At 42.0% G+C, this 24,074-nt stretch overlaps 2 protein-coding genes across 6 annotated transcripts in view; both read left to right on the forward strand.

Moving 5' to 3' along the window:
- The window catches only part of TARS3 (threonyl-tRNA synthetase 3), a 36,445-nt gene extending 25,742 nt beyond the window's left edge, over positions 1-10,703 (forward strand). For both annotated transcript variants that reach the window (XM_073799882.1, XM_073799883.1), the window contains 4 exons: positions 5,029-5,133; positions 7,350-7,422; positions 8,050-8,164; positions 9,486-10,703. In XM_073799882.1, the coding sequence (XP_073655983.1) occupies positions 5,029-5,133; positions 7,350-7,422; positions 8,050-8,164; positions 9,486-9,634 (442 nt within the window). In that variant the 3' untranslated portion in view covers positions 9,635-10,703. The remainder of the gene's footprint in view (positions 1-5,028; positions 5,134-7,349; positions 7,423-8,049; positions 8,165-9,485) is intronic.
- A 1,128-nt stretch (positions 10,704-11,831) lies between these two features.
- TM2D3 (TM2 domain containing 3) lies at positions 11,832-23,213 on the forward strand. Of its 4 annotated transcripts, none has more exons than XM_019945945.3 (6): positions 11,832-11,947; positions 12,341-12,433; positions 13,939-14,096; positions 19,269-19,443; positions 20,901-20,976; positions 22,891-23,213. In XM_019945945.3, the coding sequence occupies exons 1-6, from the start codon at positions 11,857-11,859 to the stop codon at positions 23,054-23,056; spliced, it is 759 nt and encodes a 252-aa protein (XP_019801504.2). In that variant the 5' UTR covers positions 11,832-11,856; the 3' UTR covers positions 23,057-23,213. The 4 variants fall into 4 exon arrangements, with proteins under 4 accessions (XP_019801504.2, XP_019801503.2, XP_004322490.2 ...); XM_019945944.3 differs by having other exon boundaries at positions 22,485-22,957; XM_004322442.4 differs by lacking the exon at positions 12,341-12,433 and having other exon boundaries at positions 11,839-11,947.
- Positions 23,214-24,074: the final 861 nt, after the last annotated feature.

Raw genomic sequence — 24,074 nt, forward strand, 5'->3', positions numbered from 1 at the left:
GAGTTTTAGGTGCCTGTTTAGTCTCTGTGCCACTGTGAGAATGCTGGGGGCTGGAGGAAGAGAGGAGAAAAAAGAAACAGAAGAAAACTCCAGGACGTCCCCCACCCCCACTTTTTCTGAAACTTAGCAGTTATTTTCTGGCTCTTGGCCAGAAAGTGAGGCTTTCTCTTGAAGCTTTTCCTGTCTGCACCTGGTATGTATTCTTGCTTGTGGGCTGTCTCTGAGTCCAGGCCACACAACTGGAAGACAAAATTACAAAAAACTAAGTGCAGTTTGGTGGCACTTCAGATTCTGGTCTTCTTCGGCAATCCCCCGGCACCAGTCACTCCTCCCAGCCCTCGGATGGCTGTTCTTCATGTTCTCTCCAGGGTCCACGTCTGCGTTCAGAGAGAGAGTCAGGTGTGGCATGCTTACTTCATTCTGCCTGGAAGCAGCTTCTTTTTAAAGACCCTTCCACTGACTTGAATTAGACAAAAATCACAACATCATTTCTTTAAACTCTCCCCTTCTCACCATGTCCTGTTTTAGACATGTGGTGTTGATTAGATAATGTGTTGAGATCTCTTTCACTCAAGATTATTAATTTAAAAAATTAATTTAGAAAGGAAAAATTATTGGCATATTTTAAGTCTAATAATTTTTAATAGAATATTTTCCTAATAAGATTCTTATAATAAATGAACAACCACCAATTTCGCAGAGTGTAGGATTTTATGCAGTGATCTCAATTTATGTTCAACCAACAAAAATTTTATTTCGGATTCTCCAACTTGTGTTTTGATTAATGGTTATAGAGCTACACTGAGAGTTACATCCTGTGAGAAGGTAAAGAGCTGAAGAATAGTTGAAGTGTTCATACAGGGAGTTACATCAGGACATGAGAATAATAAAAATTCTCAAAGGTTAAAGGGGAAAGCACGGAACTTTCAAGAATAAATTCAGGCCTTTTGGAAAAGATGGTGTCTTAAGTTCATATTTGCAAAATCATCTTTCCCCAGTAACCTACCAAAATGAACAAAAGGAATTAGGGGTAGGGGGACTTTATGCAAAAATGACCCAACTAGTGCAACAAAATTTGAACACTACTAGCCATCCAAGGGGGATGTGGAGGAGCAGTAGATCAGGCAAGCCATCCACCCATCCATCCATCTACCCATCCACCCATCCATCCATCTACCCATCCACCCATCCATCCATCTACCCATCCACCCATCCATCCATCCACCCATCCACCCACCCACCCACTGATCCACCCACCCATCCACCCATCCATCCTTCCATCCATCCACCCATCCACCCACCCATCCACCCATCCTTCCACCCATCCATCCACCCATCCACCCATCCACCCATCCACCCACCCATCTACCCATCCGTCCACCCATCCACCCATCCATCCATCCACCCTTCCACCCACCCATCCACCCATCCTTCCACCCATCCATCCACCCATCCATCCATCCACCCATCCACCCTTCCATCCATCCACCCATCCACCCACCCACCCACCCATCCATCCACCTATCCACCCATCCACCCATCCATCCACCCATCCACCCACCCACCCACCCATCAACCCACCCATCCACCCACCCATCCATCCATCCACCCACCCACCCATCCACCCATCTATCCACCCATCCATCCACCCATTCACCCACCCACCCATCCATCCACCCACCCACCCACCCATCCATCCACCCATCCACCCATCCATCCATCCATCCATCCATCGTCCTAGGTGTTGTGTGGACAGTAGGGACTGGAAAGCAGAAGTGGAAGCAGTGGTCTGTAGGCCAGGTAAGAGATGATGACAGAACGTGGTGGCAGTGATACATAGAGATGAGAAAAGTGGAGGTATTTGGGGTATATTTTGGAGGTAGAACCAATGCGATCTGTTTGTGGCTTAGATATGAGGGGAGAAGAGGGAAGGAGCAGCGAGTTCATCACCTTGATCAAGTAAGTTTTTTACCCAAGAAAGCAGGGGTGGTTTTGGACTTCCCTGGTGGTCCAGTGCTTAAGACTTCACACTCCCAATGCAGGGGCCCTGGGTTTGATCCCTGGTCAGGGAACTAGATCCCGCATGCTGCAACTAAAGATTCCACATGCCGCCAGGAAGATCCCGCACACAGCAACCTCAGCTAAGACCTAGGTGCAGCCAAATAAATAAATATTAAAAAAAAAAAAAAGAAAGCAGGGGTAGTTTAACATTACGAAGTGTATTGTCACCCATTACCTTCAACAGCGCTGAAAGGCATTGGATAAACAGTAACATTCATTCCTGTGAGAGGAACAGAAATAAATTTTCCTGTAATGGTAAGGAGTATTTATTAGAAAACAACAATAACATCTCTACTTAGTTGAGAAGAAGGTGACTAGCCTATTTGTACTCTTACTCACAGTTGTTCTGGAATACGTAGACATATTGAAATAAAGAGCCAAATTTTCATTGTATGTAGATGCTAAGATGTCTAGAAATCCAATAGAATCAGATGGAGAAAAATTAAAACTGATAATAAAGTAAGGTACCTAGCAATAAGGTCAAAATGCAAACATCAATTTGCTTTCATATATATTAGCGACAACCTGCTAAGAAGTGCAATGGAAAAAAAATTTCAGAAACAGTAACAGCAACAATAACAAAAACCAAGCAGAGGGGCTTCCCCAGTGGTGCAGTGGTTAAGAATCCTCCTGCCAATGAAGGGACCTGGGAAGATCCCACATGCAGCGAAGCAGCTAATCCTGTGTGCCACAACTATTGAGCCTGTGTGCCACAACTACTGAAGCCCACGTGCCTAGAGCCTGTGCTCCGCAACAAGAGAAGCCACCACAATGAGAAGCCTGCGCACCTCAATGAAGAGTAGCCCCTGCTCGCCACAACTAGAGCCCGCGCACAGCAATGAAGACCCAACACAGCCAAAAATAAATAAATAAAATAAATTAAAAAAAAAAAACAAGCAAAATATCTAGGAATAAACTTAACAAGGAATATAAATATATAATATTTATTTGAAATATATACCATAAAACTTTATCAAAGGCCAAAAAAAACAGTTGTTTAAATGAAGATTCACACCACTGTTGGACTGGGAAGAATCAATATTGTGAAGATACGAATTCTCTTCAAATGTATCTCTAAATCTAATGTAATTCCAACTAAATCCACGAGGATTGTTTGGGGGAACTTGTCATTAATTCTAATGTTTACCTGAAAGTATAGATGTGTAAGCATAGTTTAGGTCACTCTTTGCCCTTCTTAAGACTAGACCTGATTTTAATTCTTTTAAAATAAATGATGGGACAGAAATTTCTGGTACCCAGGGGCCTGTGAAAGGATCATGCTGCTTCTCTTTCATTCCCTACACAGGCAACATTATGCGACATTCAGGAATATACCATGCTGTTTCCAGTTTGTAGAATGAATTATTTCTTCACATATCTGAGCAGGACTGGACTCAGGCCCCCCAGCCCCACCCCAAAGCTTCTGTAGGATCTGACAGAGGATTTGGCCTGCAGTCAGTCTGCCGTGGCTCTTAGCAGAAATGATTGGCAATGACGATGTCCAATGAAAACTCTTTTGAAGTGAGTTTAATGAATGAGTCTCTGTTTTTATTTGTCTGTTTGCCCTGTGTGTATATGTGTTTTAGTAGTAAATAGCTGGTACAACGTTTAGATGAAAATTTGTCCTAAGAACTTTGTAAGCATCACATATTATTACATTTGTTGCAGTAACGTGAAATTTATCTTTCTGGGAAAAGTGTGCACAGATCTTGGAGTGCCTGACTTTATTACAATTAACAGTTGTAATTTGCTTTTTACATCTTTTTCTGAAAGGGAGGAGAGAATTCTCAAATGTAAGGAGAATGTCATGAAGGTTTCAGGTCTGTAAACGGAATTTGACCAGTGGACTTCTGGAACAAGTATCAGGAACATTTTGAAATATATCAGTAGTATGGGGGCATAGTGTTTACAATATGGCAGTGTGCTTACAGTGGATGGTGTCAGGAATGGGTGCATTTGGACCAAACCAGGTTGGCTGTGAGTTGACATTTGCTGATGCTGAGAAAGGGTTATGTGGGAGTTCATTATACTATTCTCTCTACTTTTGTATATGTTTTCAATATTCTCTAATAACTACTAACTAACTAACTAAGGTTGGTAAATTTTTTGCCAGCCACCGTGGTCATACCATTAACCCAAACTAATAGAATACCAACATATTCTATTACAGACTACAGAAACCCATTTTCTTTATTTTTGCAATGTCTTTGATAATTGTTCAATAAATTAGTGGTGAAGTAAGCCATAGTTCAAAATAAAGTTAATTTAAAAAATATGATTTGTAAAATTGCCTCTCAATATGAGTAAACTGGTAGTTTCGAATAAAACTGGTAGTTTAGAATAATCAGTAGATTTGTAATAGAGATAGTGATCTAATATCACATTGCTTTTTCCTAGATGATATATTTTACTTCCCTTTGGTTTATAAAAGATACCATAGGGCTTCCCTGGTGGTGCAGTGGTTAAGAATCCACCTGCCAATGCAGGGGACACGGGTTCAAGCCCTGGTCCGGGAAGATCCCACATGCCGCGGAGCAGCTAAGCCTGTGCGCCACAACTACTGAAGCCTGCGCGCTTAGAGCTCATGCTCCGCACAAGAGAAGCCACCACAATGAGAAGCCCGTGCACCGCAACGAAGAGTAGCCCCCACTCACTGCAACTAGAGAAAGCCCACATGCAGCAACAAAGACCTAATGCAGCCAAAAATAAATAAATTTTAAAAATACTAAACTATTAAAAAAATAAGAAACATAATGCAAAATCTCTTTAAAAAAATAAAAGATACCATAATTTGAAAGAAAAAAAACCTTTATTTCTAATTAATGGCACATTTATGTTTAAAGATAATTTATGAGTAATCTATTATTTACCTAGTTTGGGAAAATACCTTTTAAATATAAGGTAAGAAGATAAAGTTATTTATGAATCTTAAGAGAATAATTAAATGTATAATTTTCATTTTTTTAGTAAGGATGGGGATGATAAGAAGAACCCTGTGATCATTCATCGAGCCATTTTGGGGTCAGTGGAAAGAATGATAGCCATTCTCTCAGAAAACTATGGAGGAAAATGGTAAGTGATATGGAAAAGAAAAGCTATATGTCTACTGTTCTTAAAAATCATGTCTAAAAGATGAAATTAATATGAAAAAATTGGTGGCTCTTGCCTTATAATTAGCAAGTATCCAAACAGCAAATAAAAATTTTTGTGGCATCTGCCAGACCAGAAAACAAAACAAAGAAAACAAAGGCAGCGTGGCATAACACTATCATTTACCTTTTTGAGATCTCAGTAAAATTAAAGAGTAACCTTTTCACCTGTGTCAAACAAACCCCTCAAAGATCTAGCCGCTGGAACGTATATGGCCCACACTCTCAGGGCGCCATCTCTAGCTGTACTGCCCTCCTTCCTTCCGCTATGCTGTTGACCTCACAGCCCCGTGACCACAGACTTAGGAGGAAACATGTAAGCCTGGTTCACACATGGCCCCAAAGCCAAAGAGAACCACTGCAGTGGCATCCCCCTCCAGGGATGGAGGGGGAAGGTGAATGCCCTAAGTGCAGGCTTTTGGTGGTACGTCTGGTCACCGTCTGTGCCCGGAGGGAAAAGTGGCCAGATGTGGGTTACACTGATGCGTGGGATCTGGTTATTGCTTTGGCCACAGGGTCAGAGACTTAAGAGATAATTAGGTTGGAAACCAGATGACAAGTAGATTTGGTATGTGGATGGTCGCTCAGAATGGGCCATGGGGATGGTATTGCCCGAGTCTGTGTCTGTCCCTTAGATTTTATTTGCAATCCTAGAGAAATATACTGAGGTGTCATGGGGGTGTCCAGTCTATTACAGGTACAGGGAATCCAAAACTGTAGATATGAATATGTGTGTGTGTGAATTAACATGTTTATATTTCTCTCCAGTTGATTCTGTTGTAAATAGTTAACATAGTGAGAGATGGTGGGTCTTGCAAGAGAGCAGTAGAACTAGGGGATCAGGAGATGGTGTGGGCACACCTCCCTGTGGAGACACAGTACCACCCTCTACAGTTTACACAGCAAGCCTTTGGACACCTACCAAGTTGTGGTGGAAATCTCCCTGAGAAATAAAAATAGAAATGTTTAAAATGTGGCTCTCTTGAGTTGGTAGGGCTGAAGCAGGGGTGAGAACAGAGTTCAAAAAGATACATTTACTTTTCATTTTATAACCTGTATTTCATCATGTATATAATTACATTTGTCACATGTATTATTTTGCTTTTGTAATTTAAGAATAAGTATGTAAAAACATATGCACGAAGTGCCATCTGGTAATAGTCCCCGTGCATTTCTTTCCACCTTCAAACTAAACATGCTGAAGAAAAAGGCAAACATTTCCCACATCAAACATTGCTTATACCCACCTTTCCATCTTTTAAAACATTTTCATTTTGAGATAACTGTAGAATCATTTACAAAGAGGTCCAGCACACCTTTTACCAGTTTTCCCCAATGGTAACATCTTGCAGAACTGAATACAACATAACTGGGGAGTGACAATCCACCAACCTCATTCAGGTCTTGCATTTGTGCACACGTTGTAGATTTGTGTACCCGCCAGTCAAGGTACAGGACAGTTCCATTACTTATAAGGATCCCTCATGCTGCCGTTTATTTTATGGCCACACGCCTCCTACCCCATCCCTGTCACCATCCTCCGGCAGCCACTCATCTGGTCTCCATCTTCATAATTTTGTCATTTCCATAATGTTACATAAATGGAATCACAGCGTGCAGCCGTTGGAGACTGACTTTTTTCACTCCTTGGATGGAGTTGCCTTGAGATGCATCCGAGGCATCTCAAGTACCAGTCCTTGGCTCCCTTTCACTACTGATGGTGTTCTGTAGTGTGATGCACAGTTTGAGCATTCACTCGCTGAAGGGCATTTCGGATATTTCCAGTTTGGGGCTATTATACGTAAAGCTGCTATAAATGTTAGTGTGCAGGTTTTTGTGTGAACGTGTTTCCATTTCTCTGGGATAAATACCCAGGAGAGCGGTTGCTGGGTTGTATGGTCAGTGATGTTTAGCCCTTTCATCTAGCTGCCAACCTGTTTTCCCTCCCTTTCCAACCAAAATGCCCAGTTTCCCCTTTTGTCTCCTCTGTTGCCTTTTAATATAGTTTGCTTTATTTCTACACCCCTCTACTGAACCTGCTCTCTTGTGAAGTCTTACTTAAAAAGAAAAAAGAGTCTTTGGTTGTTTTTTAATCTTGTAATAAATGGTCATTTTAAAAATACGTATTATATTTTTCAGGCCTTTCTGGCTGTCTCCTCGTCAGGTAATGGTCATCCCTGTGGAGCCAACTTGTGAAAAATATGCACTTCAGGTAAAATTAGAGACATTTAAAGTACATAATCTTGGCATGTGGTCTGTGAACGTCATTGACTTGGAATTCGCACCTTAAAATATTGCATAACTAATACATTAATTTACCACCTCATGTTTTCAATAAATGTTTTCAGTAACACCTGAGTCGTGTCTATGTAGCTGTATCAGAACTATTTTATTTCTTAATGTTTTTGAGAAATTGGTGTTTTAAAACATCTCATAGTTATTCTTTTCCTCGTGGCTCTATTAGGAAGAATACTTATATTATCTGTTGCTGTGTAACAAATTACCCCAAAACTTGGCAGCTTAGAACAATAAGCATTTATTATCTCAGTTTTTGTGAGTCAGAATCTGGGACAACTTGGCTGGGGACTCTGGCTCGGGTGCCTGGTGAGGCTTCTCAGAGGTCGAGGCAGGGGGAGTGACTCAGCACTTTAACCTCATCTCAGAAGTGGGGTGCCATCACTCTCCCTCCACTGTGGTCACAGAGACCAACCTGGTACAAGGTGGAGGGGACACACAAGGGTGTGAATACCGGGGGGTGGGACCCTGGGGGTCATCTTGGAGGCTGGCCACCACATTACCATACACAATGTATTAATGAAAGTGTCTCATTCTCTTATAGGTATCCACTGAATTTTTTGAAGAAGGATTCATGGCTGATGTTGACTTAGATCATAGTTGTACACTAAATAAGAAAATACAAAATGCACAGCTGGATCAGTATAATTTTATTTTGGGTAATCTAAATTTGTATATATTTTTCCCAAATGCTTGTTTTTTCACCTTAATTCCAAAAAACCCCAAAAAACAAAGAATATGGTATAACTGCTTGATTATGACAAATAGCTGTTGAATACTTATACACAAAGAAGAGTCTGTGATGTTCCTGGCTAGATACTTTTTGTTATTTGCCAGAAAAGAAGAGTTATGAAGTTTCACATGGATCCTGTGGTGTAGTATTACTAGGAAGAATTAATAACTCAAACTGACAGTGGAAAATGATCTTATCAGTAGAATTATACTCTGTATGTTTCAGTCATGTGATAGGCCTGAAATAATCGCCTTTGCTTTTCTGGTTTATTAGAAATCTTTAGGATTAAACTAATGACTAGGAGATGTTCCAAATTTAAGATGATCAAAAGAAAAGAATTAAGTGAAAAAATAAAACGTCCTTGAGGAACATGAGTAATTAGATGCAGAATCTAAAATTTTGACTGTAAAAATGATTCAAAATCAAGGGAAACTTATTTATATGCCTGCAGGCATGATATGGTTATGTCCTATAAGTTGAAAGTTTGTGTAGAAGGCAAAATAAATATGCACAGGGCTGTCCTATGAGCAATTTGTCATCAAAAGTGTTTGTAGTAGGTACTGTGATGCTTCAATCAGCCTTCTTGTGGTGACAGAAATTTCAAATTAGCTTAGACACGATGGAATGTATTGGAAGGGAGTTAGAGTATCTCGTGCCATGGAAGGTAGAATTAAGTAGCCAAATCATTAGAAAAGTAACTGGAAGGGGAACTCAACCCTTACCAGGACCATTTCTCCCCATTTCTGTTCCCTGTTTTGATCTGCTTCTTTATGCTTCTCTTGATCTACTTTATTCCCCTTACTTGCTGGCCAGTATCTTCGTTCCAGACAGCAAGAAACATGGCGGCAGAATTCTGCATCATCTCACAGTATGGGTCATTAGCGAGAACAAACCTTTTACATATATTCCAGAAAATTCTGTTGGCTGGTTGGGCACATGTCTGGTGCCCGCCTCTTGATTCATCAAGTGTGCCAGGTGGAGTCAGGGGGTCTTTAGGAACTCCCTCCTCCCACCTGTACCCCACGACCACCACAGGTGTTCTCAAAAATGGACAATAGAGAGATGGGATTAGAAGTCATTCCTTGTCTCAAGAAATTTACTCTTAAGAGGATGACCAAATGGACATTAGATTGATATTTGGTGATTAGTACTAAGAAGAAAACTTAATAAGACACATGCCATATGACTGCTGACTTAATATTTAGTAAATTGTTGATTGTAAATGTATTTCCCTTTGTTTTCTACAGTCGTTGGAGAAAAGGAAAAGACAAATAATGCCGTAAATGTTCGAACAAGAGACAACAAAATTCATGGAGAGATTTCAGTAACTTCTGCCATTGATAAATTGAAGAATCTCAAGAAATCACGTACCCTGAATGCTGAGGAAGAATTCTGAAGTCCTTTCCTTGTGCTCACATCTGTGTAACCTTGTTCTGAACCCTGAACATGCATTTTCCTTAATTACCATTCATACTTCTGAGAACTTAGGACCCACTATCTGGTCCACTGATGGGCACAGTGAGAAGTGAGATGGGGAATGAGTGGCTGATATGCACAAAATCTGATTCACTAATGTGTCTGCGGACAATGAGAGGACAAGTGTGGGAAATTTTAAATTTCCCAAATATCTTGAGAGACTTCAATGGGAAAATGTCATTCATCAAAGAGGGAAATACTAGGAAATGAGCATTATGAGATGTTACTGTTAAGAATTCTGATTTTCAAAAGATAAGTTTCAAAAGTCTGCAAAGCTTTTTGAATATGGGGTGATATCTTATTTTCTAATAACATTATGCCTCAGGTATTTTTTAACTGAAGTTTTACTAAAGTTCGCACTGAAACTTTATTTTTCTTATTTTTGGCTACACCCCACAGCATGTGGAACTTCCCTTACCAGGGATCGAACCCATGCCCCCTGAAGTGGAAAAGTGGAGTCTTAACCTCTGGACCACTAGGGAGGTCCTGAAACTTTATTTTCAAAATCAGAATCAATTTGTTTTAACCAACCAACAATCACAAAAGAAGAAGCTAGTACTAAATATTGGATTACTAACAAAGGATTCTGAACTCAAAGAAATTCAGTGTTGTGCAAATCTTCTGTAGTTTCCACTATAGGATAAGAGTTGCCATTTTAATGCTTCTAAATGACAATTGAACCTTATTTATCTTTAGAAAAAATAAACTCTCAAATAAAATGTGTTATGTAGTGCTTCCAGGGTTTCACCTATAGGTTTATACCATAATAATTTGCTCCCCTAGAGTTAAATTACTCTTCTGATGGGATGACATTCCACTGATTTACAGACTCAAGTGGATTTCTGATTTTAACTGAGAAAAATACCTTACTGCTCAAAACAATTAAAATGGCTTTATGTCAGTAGTGAATTTAGCTACCAATCAAGCAGTATTTTTTGTGTTTATTTGGTTATGTGCTGTGGAATTCAAAATAAATTTAAGACCTGCTCTCTCTTCTGTACACGCTTATCATTTAGCTTCCTGAAGAGTTGGAAGACAAACCAGCAGGGCTGACCGTGAACAACAGGATTGAACTGCACGGGTCCACTTACTCGGGTTTTTTTCAATAGCAAATACTAGAGTATACACAGTCCTACCCGCAGTTGGTGGAATCTAAGGAGGTGGAGTCACCGATAGGGAAGAACCGAATGAGGAGGGCCTGCTCTAAGTTACACTGCGCCCCTCACCCCAAAGTTGTTCAAGGGTCAGGCCTGTGTGATGGAAGGTGCAGATTGTGTGATGTACCTGTTTAAGCTAACTTTAATTGAGGCCAAGCACTATTCGGTACATTCCTTGAATTCACCAAACGTGCTAGTGAGGCAGGGGGCGTCAGAAAACTCCCCAACCCCACCCCAGACAACCTTGTGTTGGGTGGGCGGGGAGAGGGAAGCCCGTGCTCAGCCCAGCACGAATGTTGCTGCGGTGGGAACAGGTGCGGTGGGAACAGGTGCGGATCGCTGTGCCGGCCGCAGGGAGCCGCGGCCTGGGAGCAGCTCCCTCCCGGGGCGGGCCGCCTCCAGGGGGGTCTGGGGGCCTGACACCCGCGGCCGCACTTCAGTCCGGCTTCTCCCCGCCTTCGAGGAGCGTCTCTGAGGACTGGTTAGACATCTGAGCAGGGCGGGCCTGGAGAGATGCTCGCGGGACGCTGCCCTGGGGTCGCGGGGAGTGGGTCCTTGGGGGCCACCTGGCACACCTGGGGTCCTTACCGAGCAGTCTGGGCCAGTTTCCTCATCTGTAAACAAGAGGCTTTTTAGTCTGACAAAAACGTAACGTCGTCAAACCTCCGCACGGTACCAAGCGCACAGCAGCAGTTTTTGTCTCTAAACGTACAGATCCGGCCATAGGTATACAGCGGCCAACTTCCCACATTTCCCCCCCTCTGCTCTCGATCCCTCAGGTGTGACTTTCGGGGTCCAGGTGACCTTTCCGTGCCTCCATCCGCCGGGGGAGAGGTGAACGCCTTGTCACAAGCGCTGGCAGCCCTAGGAGGCGGGGCGCGGGGAACTCGGGAGGAGGGGCCGCGCCTGCGCCGTGAACCCCCTCCCCCCCCCACTCCTCTCGGCCCGGCGTCCCCCGCGGCCCGGAAGTGTTTCCTCTGGCAAGATGGCGCCTGCAGGGGTCCTGCTGTGGGGCCTACGCCGCCTGTGTCGAGTGCTGCTATTCCTTTCGCAGTTCTACATCCTCTCGGGCGGCGGTGAGTTGGGGGCAGGGGTCTGCGCCGGGCCGGGCTGAGGGGTGGGGAACCCAGGACCGCGAGGACCGTCGGCCTGGGCCCTTGGGCGGAGGCTGAGTGCGGGCGGAGGGCGCGGGTTGCTACAGCCGAGTCCGGCTCGTCCTGCCGCCGCGCCTCGGCTCAGGGAGCCGGAGCCGCGAGCCTCGAACTGTGGGCCTGGGGGCTCGGCCTGGGACGCGGAGCTGGGGCTCGGCACCGCGCGTCGTCTCCAGTTGCCCGCAGACCTAAATTGGTGTCGACCCCATTGGGTTTCATGTTCAGTTTCCCGGCGGTCAGGCCGAGATGTTTGCCCGAGCAGCTGTGGGCCTGGCGCGATACACACATAGCCTGAGGTCTTCGTTTCTCTAATCATAGGATCCTTCAGTGTAGAGCCTTCGCAGCCGCTGGCTCAGTCCGACAAGGATCCGGGCCCCACACGTACGTTCACAGTAGTGCCCAGGGCAGCAGGTACTAGACGTTTTCTCTTCTAGTAAACGTGTATATTTGTATCTAGTGGTCTGTTTCTTTTCTTTTTGGATAAAATTTCTTGTAGAATATGACATCATTTTCCATGTTTTGAACATTTTATTGATTGCATTTTAGATATGTGAACTAAAGGCAGATGCATACCTTTTCTGTAGACAGTCTTGGTATTTCAGTACCTTTTGACATTCCTGTCTCATCTTTTTCCAGTCCCAGGCTCCTCATTTCCATCTCTTTATTTCAAGTTTTTTCTTTTTTCCGCTTCATCCATCAAGATAACCTTCAACCAACGCTTCTTTCCCTTCAGAAAATTTCTTGTGCTTTTGGAACCCTGTTCCTGATGTTGGATATTATTAAAGGCTCCCCCAGGGCTGTGTGAAATGGAGGGATTGCAGAAGGACTGGTACAGACCTGGCATCTATCTCTGGTGGTGCTGCTGGGAGCTGGAGCAAAATATTCACCTTTTTGGGTTTCCGTTTTCTCATCTTTTTAAGGTCGTGGGGTTGTCCTGGCCCTGTAAATTCTTGGCTTTGTGATTCTAAGTGCCCATCCTCCAGCCACGGTAGTAATAGGAACAAAAGAAAAGAAAATTTTCTTTTCTTTTGTTCCTATTACAAAAGGGTATAATAGGAATTATACCCTTTTGTAAGTATACCCTTTTGTAGGCATTTTGTAGAATTGCCCACTTAATAGTGACTTTAGGACCAGATTTAAATGAGTATTAGTGTGTTTTGCTAAATGGAACTTTGGTCTCTATAGTTTCATCCCTTTAGAGTTCCATGACTTCAGTAAATTGAAACTGGCAGACGTATTTTACTGAGTCTATAAAAGACTGCTGGAAGACAGCAGCATACTTGAGTTTAAAACATAGATTATTTTATAGAGAAAGCACAAGAATTTTTTACTCTCTTGGACGTTTTTGAAAGCTTGTCTTCCTGAGAATACTGGTTGCAATTTTGATCCTCTCTTAAGTGATAGTAATATATTATACTCCCAGCTAGGCTGGCTGGAGAAACTTACTGCAACCCACTGAATAAGTTACTAATATAAAGAACTATTTTGAACTTTGGTACTGTAAAATTGTAAATGTTACTTGCAGATGGTGGCTTGTTGAAGTACCAAAGTGGAATAATGACAGGACGTTTTTCTAGGGTTGGTGCGTTGTTGTACCGATTGATTCACTTAGAGGGTTAGGGGCTTCACTTACAAATTCGTGAATTCAAGTGAAAAGAACATTGGATTGGAAACTGAGAGGTTTGGGCTCTGGTTCCTGTTTTGCCCTCCCTCAGTGATCTTGAACGAACTTTATCATCTGTAAGCTTTCGTTTTTTTCATCTTGTAACATGATAGACTTTTTGAGGTCCTAATTTATTCCTAGCACTGCATATATGTTATGTTCATGATTGTGTTCCTTAAGCTTAGAAAATTGCTTTCCTCTGTTATTGTAATCAGTATTCCAAGAGAATAAGCTTCTCTCTCACCTCTCACAGAAAGCACCGATATCCCACCTTATATGATGAAGTGTCCGAGCAATGGTTTGTGTAGCAGACTTCCCGCAGACTGTATAGAGTGCAAGACCAATTTCTCCTGTGTCTATGGGAAGCCTGTCACTTTTGACTGCACAGTCAAACCTTCTGTTACCTGTGTTGTAAGTACTGCAGCTTACTTATTCTTAATAAACTGATCGTAAAGCTCGAGTTATAAGTAGAGTTCAGACTTGACTATGGAGGAAATTCAGAAAGTGCTCTGCATTTTAAAAGTAAGATTTGAGGAATAAAGTCAGCTTTATCAGAAGATGGAAACTTCCATCTCCAAGTAAGGTTTGGTTGCAAGGGTTCAGATAGCGATTTTTTGACATGAGGATAAATTGAAGCAATTGTCAGACTTCTTACAAAAAGTAGGAAGTAAAAGCTCAAACGCACCAACTGTTGTCCATTAGAAATGACCCTGTTACAGTGGTCACTCCTGCAGCCCATCTCTGATATGTTGACAGCCAGGAAGGAGCCTACAAAGGCTTCCACAGTCGGTGTTCCTTAACATGCTCTCAGGATACCTGCTTCAGAGCCACAGACTCCTGGCGGCAGCCCCACACCTGTTGAATGTGACAAGGGCAGGGAGACTCGTGTATCTGCATTTTTGAACCGTTGGACCAGGGAAATTACTGCAAACTTCATTGTAGTCCCAGCATGTGGGTGAGATAGAGAGTAGAAATGAATAATGAGGCAGTGTTTTACTCTTGGACCTACCATGACTAGCTCTGTGATTTAGTCATCTGTCTCTTGTTAAATCAGGAGATGGGCCCAGAACAGCTTTCCTGAAGTGTTTCCATGGTGCCCTCTTTCTGGGAGATGGTTGAGGAGGAAAACACAGATTCCATACCATATTCTCTATCTCTGTCTTTTTTCTTTTTTTTTAAGGGAAGCAGTAGGAAGTAAGATTTTTCTTTTAATTAATTTATTAATTTATTTATCTTTGGCTGCGTTGGGTCTTCATTGCTGCGCACAGACTTTCTCTAGTTGTGATCGGAGGCTACTCTTCGTTGCGGTGTGCAGGCTTCTCCTTGCGGTGGCTTCTCTTGTTGCGGAGCACGGGCTCTAGGTGCTCAGGCTTTGGTAGTTGTGGTACATGGGCTTCAGTAGTTGTGGCTCGTGGGCTCTAGAGTGCAGGCTCAGTAGTTGTGTCGCACGGGCTCCACGGCATGTGGGATCTGCCCGTACCAGGGCTTGAACCCCTGTCCCCTGCATTGGCAGGCGAATTCTTAACCACTGCGCCACCAAGGGAAGCCCACCATATTCTCTTTTGCAGATTCCCTTTGACCCAGTGATTCTAACTTACTTGAACAAGATACCTTTCCCTGTCGGTTCTTTGGAACTTGGTCTGCAGAGGGCTAGGTTAGAAAGTTCCTTCCACCCCCAGGCTCTTTCTCTATTTCTCCTGAGGTCTAGTATCAGGTGAGGGCATGAGGGAGGCTTCACTCCAAAGGGGAAATGAGATTTTATGTGTTCTCAGTGTCTGGACATAGTGTTTGTAACTGTCAGTATTTGTCATTTTCTTATATCAGAGTTACCTTTAAAGTGTGCTGGAAAATTGAACTAGTTGCTGGGTAATCTTCATGACTGCCCTTGGATTATCAGTTAGTCTCTGTTGCTGTATCTTACATAGAATTTTCTCCCTACTTACCTAATGGCGAAACCTGTTTGAAGGCTTTTGAAATTGCGTACTTCATTGGTCTGGCAGATAGTAGGTACCTTGTGAAAAATGAGAAAACTGATGGCTGAGGAGAGCTTTTCCAGAATTAGCCTCCTTTGTTTGCCTCAGTGTCTTTGACATTCATCTCTCACAGCTGGTTCCTGAATGAAACATAGTTCTCAATTTCTTCCTTCTTTAGGTGTTCCAAAAACAAGTAGTTTCATTTAGCAGAAAATAGCAGAGAATAGGAGAAATTACAAAGCTTAGGTAAGTTTCTGAAGTCCTGGGTGCTGGTCCCTGGTGCATCCTCACCCCTTGGCTGAGATGTGCCCTGGATGGGTTCCTTCCCTTCTCCTCCCGAGGTGCTTTCACCTCACCTGCTTCCTGACTAGCCAGTCATCGCGAATCCTGTAAAGTAGCAGATGCCCAGCCCGCAAGTGTGGCACTTGAAGGCAGCCCCAGGAGCGTCTGGTGGTCTGTTTCTTCTTAAAAATGAAGAGCAGTCGAATAATTGGCTGTCAGGAGCCACGGGCCCCAGGACTGCTGCGGCCAGGTGATCTGGGGCAGGCCGTGCATTCTTCCCTTGTTTGTTTAATGACCACCTGTAGGATCCTGTCTCGCTAAATAAGTTAGCATTTCAGGAAGAAATAAGCTGTGACCATCTGCATACGCAGGTGCACGTGCAAATGCTCATCCTTTCGCTGTGCTGCACTCAGCTCTCTCCCTCCCTCCTGCACCTTATTTTGAACTTCATATTAATGGAAAGAAAGAAACTCTTCTTGTCCTTCTAATGCATACTGCATAGGGACTCAGAGCAAGGGAACCTTACCTGGATTACACTAGTCAAAGAAATTGTTTTATAATGGCCCTGTTAAGTATATAAATAGAAATTAATGCAAAAATCCTGCAACCCCTTTCATATCAGCTAACTCCTGCTCCAGCTATGATGGGAACTATCAAGCCAGTTACCTCAGCTGGAAATGTGCTTGATAGAAACGCTGCTTTCTGTTCCTTGGAGAAGAGCTCAGTCTGCTAGTGTATTTGAAGCAAGTTTAATTCCTTCAGATAGGTCTGTATCCTTACTAATGACAGCTGTTTCACAAAGGGAAAGGTAACAAATCTTTTTACTACAGATGAGCTTTTTTGGGGATCTATACTTTTTTGTGGTGTGAAAATGGATTCAGTAAATGCTGGGGTGCCTGTGTAGCTATATGGAAAAAAGTGGAATCCTGTTTTATCCAAAGTAAATTCCAGATCAAAGATTTAATGTGAAAAAGTGAAATCACAAAGTACCAGAGAAAGCATGAGATAGTTTTGTTATAATCTCAAAGTAGGGAATATTTTTCTAAGTATGAAATAAAATTTAGAAGCCATAAAAGAAGGAATTGATAGATTTGACTACTAAAAATTAGAGATTTCTGCATGACCTAAAAAAAAGCATAAAGGCCAACGATAAATGACAAACTAGGAAAAAGTATTTCTAATACACGTGACAAATAATGCACTAATATCCATAATATATAAAGACTTCCAAAAAGCCAATAAGAAAAAGATGACAGTCCTGTAGAGAAATGGTTTTAGGACATGAACAGAGGGTTCATAGGAAAGGAAATACAATTGGACTTTCAATGCATGAAAAAAAGTTTAATTTTTCTCATGATTAAGTACAAATCAATGCGTTTTGTTTTGTTTTGTTTTGTTTGCGGTACGCGGGCCTCTCACCGCTGGTGCCTCCCCCACTGTGGAGGACAGGCTCCGGACGCGCAGGCCCAGCGGCCATGGCCCATGGGCCCAGCCGCTCCGCGGCATGTAGGATCCTCCTGGACCGGGGCACGAACCCGCGTCCCCTGCATCAGCAGGCAGACCCCCAACCACTGCGCCACCAGGGAAGCCCAATGCATTTTTTAAACTATCAGATTGGCAAAACAATCAAAAAGTTTAACACTCTGAGTTCTTAAGGGTATAAGGGACAAACACTCCTGTATCTTGTTAGCAGGCGGGTAGGTTAGTCAGCCTCTTGTGAGCACTTTGTCTTATCTCTGAAACTTATAGATGCACATAAGCTTTGACCCAGCAATTTCATATTTAGGAATTTATCTTACAGATATTACATATTGCACGTGTATGCAAATAAATATGCCTAAGGATATTCTTAGCTGCTTTGTTCACACAGGCAAGATTGGAAACAAGCCGAATGTACAAAAGAGAACAGTTTAATTTATGGTCCACTGTGTAGTGAAATAAATACATTGCAGCCATTGAGAAGAACTAGGCAGCTCTAGGGATATTTATCGATATCTATACAATTAAGTGAAAAGTAAATATCAGTGGGAACATTAAATTAAAAAAAAAAAAGAAACGTATCTGATGTAAACGTGCCCATGCATAGAACAGACTCCCTGGAAGGCCAGAGTGGGTGAGCGGTGCTTGGTGCTGGGGAGGGCAGTGCTGCTGAGGGCTGGGCTGCACCAGCCTTCTCCCCACTCTCCTGTTGTCTCCGGGAGTTTGTACCACGTAAACTTATTACCTAGTTTTAAAAAACAATTGGTAAGAAACGTGTTATGGATGCATCACTAGAAGTATGCAGACATTTAAAACAATATTGCTGAAATCATGCAGTGCCTTACTCAGTTTCAAATACTGTCCATAATAGGAGTTTTGCATTAATCAAAAAAGTTAATAAATATAATACTTCCAGAGGTGATTGTGTTACCATTTAAATATGATTTTGAAAAATATTTATTACAATATAATGTCAAGTGGACACAAAATGTTTTCAGTGTAATTCCACGTATGTAAATCTGTACTATAGGAAGGAAAAATGAAAGAAGGTTAAAAGTGCTTGTCTCTGGAGAGGTTACAGGTTTTTTCTGTAATTTCCAAATGTGCAACATAAAAGAACATGGACTGCTCTTATAGGCAGAAAACAAAATAAGGACATTTAAAATTGAAATGAAAAATATCTCTGGTCTCAAAGTTCAGGGCCCGCAGTGAACACTTGCTCATCAGCCTCTCCATGCAGTTCTAAGTTGGGAGTGGTTTTCTGGGGCTGCCTATGGGTCGGTCCTGCTGGGTGCTCGTGGGTGTGTCACAGCAGTGACAGCCCTGGGGCTCTGGGCCACTCGCAGGACGGCTCCTAGGGAAGAGTTGAGACCCGGTGGCCAGGCTGTTCCTCCAGGAGCAGGGCTTCTGCGTTCTGCACGGGCTTGCAGCTCCGTGACCTTGAGCAGAGGGACTCATCTGCCCTTTGAACTCTCTGTGACTCCGAGGCTTTATAAAGTACATTTTCCTTTTTTCTGTGTTATAGAAGTACACATGTGCATTATTAAAAATTTAGCCAAAGTAACAGTGATGAAATAATCTTATCATTCTGAAATAACCTTTGTTACTTTGATGTGCATTTATCTAGATCTTTTTTGTTAGGTATATATTTTTGGTTGTGTATTTATGATCAGGATCATAGCATACACATTTGTATTGTGTACATATTGGTTTGATGCCTGTTTTTCTGCCACTTCCTCCTAGGTCATAAAGTATTTTAGACACTTGGTGCCATATGACTGTAGTTTTATTGACCTATTAACAAACTACTGTATTATGATTGAATAGTTCTGTGTCCTTTGGTACATAGGATCAAGACTTCAAATCCCGAAAGAGCTTTGTCCTCAACATGACTTGCAGGTTCTGCTGGCAGCTTCCGGAAACCGACTACGAGTGCTCCAGCTCCACCAGCTGCATGGCGGTGTCCTGCCCGCGGCAGCGCTACACGGCCAACTGCACCGTGCGGGACCACGTCCACTGCCTGGGTAGGTCAGCATTAAGGAAATCTGTGAGCAAGATATTTTTTCTATGCTTATTTATGGAACTGTAACCAGAAACTTAAGAATTAAATTTTAATTGTTTCGTCAGAAATATTTATTAGCACTATTTTTAGTTATGCCAGTTCTATTTTAAAATGTAATATTTGATAAAACAAAAAATGTGTAAGGTATAAAGCATAGTGTATAATTGAGTTTCCCCCAAATTAACAACTAAAGCAGCGTGATGCCATTGAAACTACCAGAGTGTGTTTCCTGCACGCAGTTACCCTGCCTCTTCTTCAGAGGTAACCACCCTTTTGGATTTTCTTATCATCTCACTTCCTTTTCTTTAAATTTTTTGTAGTTCTATCACATGAATGTACTAGAATATAGTGTGGTAAATTATTCAGTAGTGCATGTTTTAGAATTGTATAATATAGACTGTTTATGGTCTTCTGAGACCATCTTTCAACATCATGGCTCTAAAATTCTTCCATTTGTCTTCTTATTACAATTTTTTTTTCTTCTATATAATAACTTGTAAGATTGTGTCATAGTTTATCCTTTCTCCACTGTATTTGGATTATTTACAGTTTTTTTCCTTACAAATTGCGCTTCTGTTAAAGCTTTTGTCCATGTCTCCTGGTTGCACATGTTTGTCTGGCATACACTCTCTTGCGTGTGTTATTTTCCAGGACGGTTGTATCCGTTTACATTCCCACCAGTGGTTACACAGCTGTTCGTGATGATCCACATCCTCTCCAATACTTGTTATCCCTATGTTTTGTTTTTTTTTCTTACAGACTTCTAGGAATTCTTTTATATTTTGGGTAGTAATTTTTTGGTGTCCCTAACATCCTCTCCCAGATTTTAACTCCCCCCACAACCCCTTTCTTTTGGTATCTTTTGAACAGAACTTTAAATTTTTAGTTAGTTGAAGTTTTTAGTCTTTCAGAGTTAGCCCTTTTTTGTTGTAAGAAATCTTTCCCTACTCCAGATTCATAATTTCCTGTATGTTCTTTTAAAAGTGGTAAATGTGGCCTTTCACGTTTAGGTCTCTAGTCCCCTGGGGTTGGTTTGGTATATGGTGTAAGGTGGATTCAGTCTCACTTTTTCTGGCTGGGACAGCCCAGTGTCCCAGGACTCCGGGCGGTCTGTGGGCCCGCTCCCTTCCCGGTGCCTGGTTTGTCTGTCTCAGCCCCACGTTACCCACGTTTTCACAGCAGGTGGGGTGTTTTACCTTCTTCAAGCTGTGATCCTCACAAAACTGATTTAAATGTCAAGTCTGTGCTCATAGACAGTCAGGGCTTTCTTTTTACCATTCATTGTAGTGAACATTTACTTTTGTAAAGAAAGTTGGCTTTTTACATTGTAAATCACAAGGCCCCTAGTTATAATTTAGTCTCTGTGTGAGAGTATTTTTATACCCGTGTTTTTATGTGGAGCGTTTTCCCTTTTTTAAGGTAACCGTACTTTTCCGAAAATGCTGTACTGCAACTGGACTGGCGGTTATAAGTGGTCTACTGCTCTGGCTCTGAGGTAAGCTCTGTTTCTAGTAAATCGGTTGCCATTTGGATTTCGTTGGGGTTGGTGGGCTCTTCCAAGCTCCTCCTCCATCCACTCAGATCCCGCCGTGTGTTAGGTAGACCATAGGGACAGCACTGTGGGAGGTTATTTAGGTGGTCAGACCAGTACCCTCGTGGAATTTAATGGCCCGTTGCTGATTTTCCTCCCTAGATGACCTGCACATTCTAGAGATGACTGTAGTCATTACTAGAGATCATTAGAACCAGTCAGTGCGTCCCATCCTGAGTGTACCCTGAATTAGTAAAATGCCATATACTAATTAAAGTCGGTAGGTTTATGATGTATATCTTTAATTTTCAGTAATTTTCTTCTTTATTACAAAAAATAATACATGCTCAGTACTGAAAACTGGAAAAAAATGAAAATGGCAAAGAGAAACGTTGAAAATCACTTATAATTCCACCATTCAAACATACTTATAGACTTACAATTTTTACATAAAAATTTGCTTGTATTAGTTAAACTTTTCAACAGTTTGAAAAGAAAATTGTACCAGTTCTTCCCACCGGAGGGAAGGGCAGGTGGGGTGCTGGTTAAATGATTCTCTGATTAGGAAGGTAGGCATCTGCTGTTGGAGGTTTAGGTTAAGAGTCTGAGGTGGCCTGTGGCCTGTGGTGAGACGCGGGCAGGGCTTCTCAGCCTTGTCATTGTTGACATTTGGGCCAAGAATTCTCTGCTGTGGGGTGTCCTCTGCAGAGCAGGATGTTCAGCAGCATCTCTGGACTCCATTTACTGCGTGTTAGCAGTCTCCCCAACCCCCACTGAAGCTGTGAGAATCAAAAATGCCTCCAGGGGTGGCCAGGTGGCCCCTTGTCAGGAACCACTGCGTCAGGGTTTGGGCTGGGGAAGAGGAGGATCCTACTGGCAGGAAAGCACAGCTGGAAAGTGAAAGACGGGTCCACGATAGAAAATTAGATGCAACGACAGATTTGGTGACACCCAGCGTCTTTGTCAGCAGTGGTTCACATTCAAACTAACAGCTGACTTTCTGCTTTTCAATAAACTTTTTATTTTGGAATAATTTTAGATTTAAAAAAAAGTTGCAAAGCTAGAGACTTCCTGTACACCCTTCACCCAGCTTCCCCCACATTGTTGACATCTTAAATTACCATGGCACATTTAATAGCTGATTTTTTAAAAATAAGAATAATTTCCTTCTCTGGGCTCAGCATGGTTTCTTTGAGAATATTCACGGTGAATGTGATAATGCCTGGTGTTTGCTTCTTGGTACTCAGGGTGGGGGATTGGAAGGGTGTAGATGAACCAGGGATGGACACATGTTGATAACTATTGGAGCTGGGTCATGGGTGCTGTTCTCTTCTTTTTACTTTTATATGTTTGGAATTTTTCATAATAAAAGCTTTAAAAGAAATACAATGAGAAGTTGTCCGAATATTGTTAGATCTTAGAATTTGAAGGAACCTTAAAAGTCATTTATTCTGAACATGAAATTTTTAAAGATGGGTGACTGACAACGTTCACGACTTGATCTGGGCGGCCATGTGGTGTTGGCTGCCTGGCGATGCCACCTTCGACCACCATGTTCCTGCACTGTCTGTAGGACTAGCCCCACTTTGCTCTCCTGGATGTGCCATTTCAAGGTTAAAAAAGCAACAAGCTCGATTTTCTTGAAAAGAACCATTAGATTTTATTACAGCTAAAAAGTGTTTACTTTTGACAATTAAACGGTCTTGTTGCCCATGATTGTTTAGTGTTGTACATTTGTGAGATAGTCACTGTGTCCTGATTAAGGGATCTGGTGATTTGAGGCCCTTTCCCACATGTGAGTTAGCGGTTACTGAGGCGCAGTAATGCAGGCGCAGTCGGGGGGCCGTTGATGGACTCCAGGCCTGTTTGCTGTTGCAGCATCACCCTTGGTGGGTTTGGAGCGGACCGCTTCTACCTGGGCCAGTGGCGAGAAGGCCTCGGCAAGCTCTTCAGCTTTGGGGGCCTGGGAATATGGACGCTGCTCGACGTCCTGCTCATTGGAGTCGGCTACGTGGGACCAGCAGATGGCTCATTGTACATTTAGCTGCAGTTGTGCGCTTCAGAGGGGAGCAGTGCTTAGAAAACGGCCTCTTCCCTGTAGGAGTCCATGTGCTGTGAATGGTGTATGTGTATGTTTTTAATGTACAGCATCTGTACTTTGCCTGCCTTGATGAAGGTAAAATAAAAAACACTGAACTGTGTTTATCTGGAATTTGTTTTTATTTGCCTGAAGTCTATTTTTTTTTCCATGAAAATATTTAAACTTACTTAAACTAGAAGAACAACCTGTGCAGCGACTGAAAATCTGTTCAATTCGTAGACTTGAGTTTTATATTGCTTACCTCAAACTGTGCCACATGTATCTCCAGCCTGAGTGTCATCTGCCGTAAAGAGCTTTTCAACTATAATTGCAGAAAGTGGGAAATGTTTTTATTCTTTAGCTAAATAAGATTATCTACCTAAATTTTCAGTCATCTCTGAGCTTTGCAGTGTAATGTCTATGGAGTCTGGTCTTCATATATGACTGTTTGAAGTAAACTGCCGAAATTTTGTGTCTGGTTCCTGTGATTGGAATTTTGTTAGTAATATAAAATGTTGCAAGAGTACTGGAGAATTAATAAAACTACAAGTTACTTTAAAAATTTTGCAGACTTCTTCCTGTTATGTTTTTTATATTAAAACATAATCTTGAATAATCCTAGCAACTTTTATTATTAAGAAGTATAATATTTATTTTTCAGGGCATTACTCCATTCTAATAGATATATTCATAATTGGCTGGCGCATTAACACACTGGAAGTGTTAAAAAATGTGTTGGTGTGATAAATGGTTTTGAGTCTTTGTAAGATCTGTTGTAGACCCTTTCTTGGAAATAAAAACATTTATTAATCCAAAATTTTTTAATTAACTTTTTTTATTCAAATATAGTTGATTTACAGTATTTCAGACTGATTCAGTTATGTTTATATGTGTATATATATACACATATATGTGTGTGTATTTTTTCAGATTCTTTTCCATTGTAGGTTACAAGATATTGAATATAGTTCGCTGTGCTGTA

Source organism: Tursiops truncatus, chromosome 2 (assembly GCF_011762595.2).
Source record: "Tursiops truncatus isolate mTurTru1 chromosome 2, mTurTru1.mat.Y, whole genome shotgun sequence".
Classification (NCBI taxonomy): Eukaryota; Metazoa; Chordata; class Mammalia; order Artiodactyla; family Delphinidae; genus Tursiops; species Tursiops truncatus.